A 3272-nucleotide genomic window follows, 5' to 3' on the forward strand; every position below is an offset into this window, starting at 1 on the left:
AGCCAGGATGGTCTCGATCTCCTGACCTCGTGATCTGCCCGTCTCGGCCTCCCAAAGTGCTGGGATTACAGACTTGAGCCACCGCGCCCGGCCGCCTAATTTTTGTGTTTTTAGTAGAGATGGGGTTTTGCCATGTTGGTCAGGCTGGTGTTGCACTCCCGGCCTCAAGTGAACTGCCCGCCTTGGCCTCCCAAACTGCTGGGATTATAGGTGTGAGCCACTGCGCCCGGCCAAAAAATCAAAACTATTTAAAAAGCAAAATGACAAACGGAAAATCAGCAGAATGGCAATCAAGATTTTTCTGCTCCAACAGCAAAGAAATTTCGACTCAGCCTGTTTTTCCAATGCCACCAGCCCGCCGCCCGCACACCCCTGAAACCCCATGCACGTCCGCTGATGGTACCCAAATACCTTTTTGGAGAAAATGTTCTGAAGCGAGAAGCACAGTGTGGCGGCGAGGGCGCTGACGAGCCCCCACATGTCGAAAGACAACTCAGTGACGGTGGCCAGCAGGACGCCACTGATGATGGGGATGAGTGACAAGTACACCTGCAGGAAGAGGTCATCAAGAAGGGCCCACAGGCCAGACTAGAGCTGGGCTGCCCACCAGAGGCCCAGGGAAAGGCCTCTCTCCTCCCTCAGCAAAGGGATACTACCTAACACTTTGAAAATGGTGTTTGCTGTGCCAGTGATGCTCCGGCGGGTGGCTCGGGGGAGGTGGTTATCAGAGCGCCAGAGGGAGGGCTTATTTGTGGGTAGCCCCATCCCCATACTGTCAACCCCATTAAGAGCCTCTGCTTAGGGCCACAGCCCAGGGCTGGTCCTAACTCCACAGATCTATTCAGCTGCTACTGACACACCAGGGTTTGAAGCCCTGATCCTCTGTAAGGCTCCCCTGTTCCCTTTTTTAAAAAATAGTTTTTTTGAGACCAACTCTCACTCTGTCACCGAGGCTGGAGTGCGGTGGCGTGATCTTGGCTCACTGCAACCTCCGCTTCTTGGGTTCAAGCAATTCTCCTGCCTCAGACTCCCCAGTAGCTGGGATTACAGGCATGTGCCACCATGCCCGGCCAATTTTTTTTGTACTTTTAGAAGAGGCAGGATTTCGCCATGTTGCGTAAATGACCCACATGATCCATCCACCTCGGCCTCCCCAAGTACTGGGATTACAGGTGTGAGCCACCGCGCCCAGCCCCCATTCCCTCTTACTTCAGGCTCTTCCAGTATGGTTACTCCTGGCTGGGACACTCCACCGATGCCTTCTCCTCCCGGTGACCTCCTGCCTTCACAAGGAGAGCTTTCTCCAACCCACCTCCACCTTGGGAGGCTTCTGTGCTGTGTTCCCAGGGTCACTGCCTGGGCTTCCCCAGCAGAGAGAGCTCTCCACCCACACTCTTTTTTTTTTTTTTTTTTTGAGACGGAGTCTTGCTCTGTCGCCAGGCTGGAGTGCAGTGGTACGACCTCTGGCTCACTGCAACCTCTGCCTCCTAGGTTCAAGTGATTCTCCTGCCTCAGCTTTCCAAGTAGCTGGGACTACAGGTGCCTACGACCATGCCCGGCTAATTTTTGTATTTTTAGTAGAGATGGCTTTTACCATGTTGGCCAGGATGGGCTTGATCTCTTGACCTCGTGATCTGCCCACCTTGGCCTCCAAAAGTGCTGGGATTACAGGCGTGGGCCACCGCGCTCGGCCTCTCCACCCACTCGGTCTGTTACATCATCCAGTTCCATTAGTGTACAACCTTAGGGCAGGTCCTTGTTCGCTGCTTTATCCTGGTGCCTAGCACACAGTAGGCACTCAATAGCCGCTAGCTGAATGAACGAGTAGCAAACATAGTGACAGAAAGCCTTCAACAAGGTCTGGCATGCGGAGCTAAACGACTCCCAACTTCCAGGATCCACCGGGATCCATTCCTGCATGTCCAGCTCTTCTGACTCTTGGCTCAACCCTGTCCTACCAAGAACACTCTTCACTTTGGGAGGCCGAGGCAGATCACTTGAAGTCAGGAGTTTGAGACCAGCCTGGCCAACATAGTGAAACCCTGTCTCTGTTGAAAATACAAAAATCAGCCAGGAGTGATGGTAAGTGCCTGCAATCCCGGCTACTTAGGAGGCTGAGGCAAGAGTCGCTTGAACCCAGGAGGCGGAGTTTGCAGTGAGCTGAGATCCCACCACTGCCCTCCAACTTGGGCAATAGAGCGAGACTCTGTCTCAGAAAAACAAACAAACAAACAAACACTCTTAAGGAGAGGTAGGAGAGGTGGAGATTTTAGGAGGGAGTGGTCATGCCACAGGGAGGGCAGAGTAAGGGCTGTGGACCTGAATTCCAGCTTCCCCAATACCGGGCTGTGGCCCTCAGGCACATGATTCTCCCCTCTCAGTCCATCTCAGGAAAACCTGAGATCAGGAATGATGACTACCAGCCTTATCTGCCTTGCAGGGCAGGTTCCTAGAAGTTATGATGTCATTATAATTAGTCTGGCTGTCTAACCAGGCCAATTCCCAGTCTTTCCTCACTGTGTGAAGTTTCCGGCTCCTTGCCCAAGCTGGGTACAATGTCCCATACAACAGGGAAACCTGATAACACGATGATATCCGGTGATGCAGCTACACACCTCTGGGAAAACTTTGACTTCCCAGGAGCCAAGTCACAGTCTGACATCACCCTGGGGGAGCGGGGCTGCAGAGCACACACAGGTCTTGCTGGGACAAAGACAGGCGGGAATAAAAAAAAAAAAAAAAAAAAAAAGAAGCCATAGGTGGCCCAATTTCCATAAGCCAATCCAGGGCACTGCCTCTCTGAGTTACATAAAACACAAGATGCCAGAAACCAACCATTTGGAAAAGAGGCACGGTGTCCAGCATGAAATGGATTCCAGCTGGGACGACAGGCACCCAACTTCCACTTAGGGATACCGGACAAAGCTGTCTCTGGCTAAAGCCATGGCTATTCTTGCCTCAAGCCAGGAAATACCCTGGTTTGGCATCTTGAACAGAATTTGGACTGTGCCCAAAGCATCCTCCTTATGCAGCCCTGAGTCCTGTGCGCTGCTTTCGCTTCCGTTCCCAGACCATCACAACTTCTGGCCGTTTTAATTTCTAAGACTTTGCTGGATTTTGCCAAGATCAAAATCCTTTGATTGTGTCTGGCTTGGGATCCCAGAGGTCCCCTGACAGCTCTCTCTTGTAAAGAAGTGAAAACCTAGCCAAGTGCAGTGGCTCACACCTGTAATCCCAGCACTTTGGGAGGCTGAGGCAGACTGATCACTTGA

General features: G+C 52.3%; 1 protein-coding gene across 2 annotated transcripts in view; it reads right to left on the reverse strand.

Annotated features, from left to right (window-relative positions):
• The window catches only part of SLC35E1 (solute carrier family 35, member E1), an 18899-nt gene that overhangs the window by 14907 nt on the left and 720 nt on the right, over positions 1-3272 (reverse strand). Inside the window, exon 2 of one of the 2 annotated variants that reach the window (XM_011925725.1) lies at positions 412-549. The exons of the other annotated variant lie outside the window; for it this stretch is intronic. Coding sequence (XP_011781115.1) covers positions 412-549 — 138 coding nt within the window. The remainder of the gene's footprint in view (positions 1-411; positions 550-3272) is intronic. 2 annotated transcript variants of the gene reach the window in all.

The sequence above is a fragment of the Colobus angolensis genome, unplaced genomic scaffold (assembly GCF_000951035.1).
Source record: "Colobus angolensis palliatus isolate OR3802 unplaced genomic scaffold, Cang.pa_1.0 Scaffold66, whole genome shotgun sequence".
Classification (NCBI taxonomy): Eukaryota; Metazoa; Chordata; class Mammalia; order Primates; family Cercopithecidae; genus Colobus; species Colobus angolensis.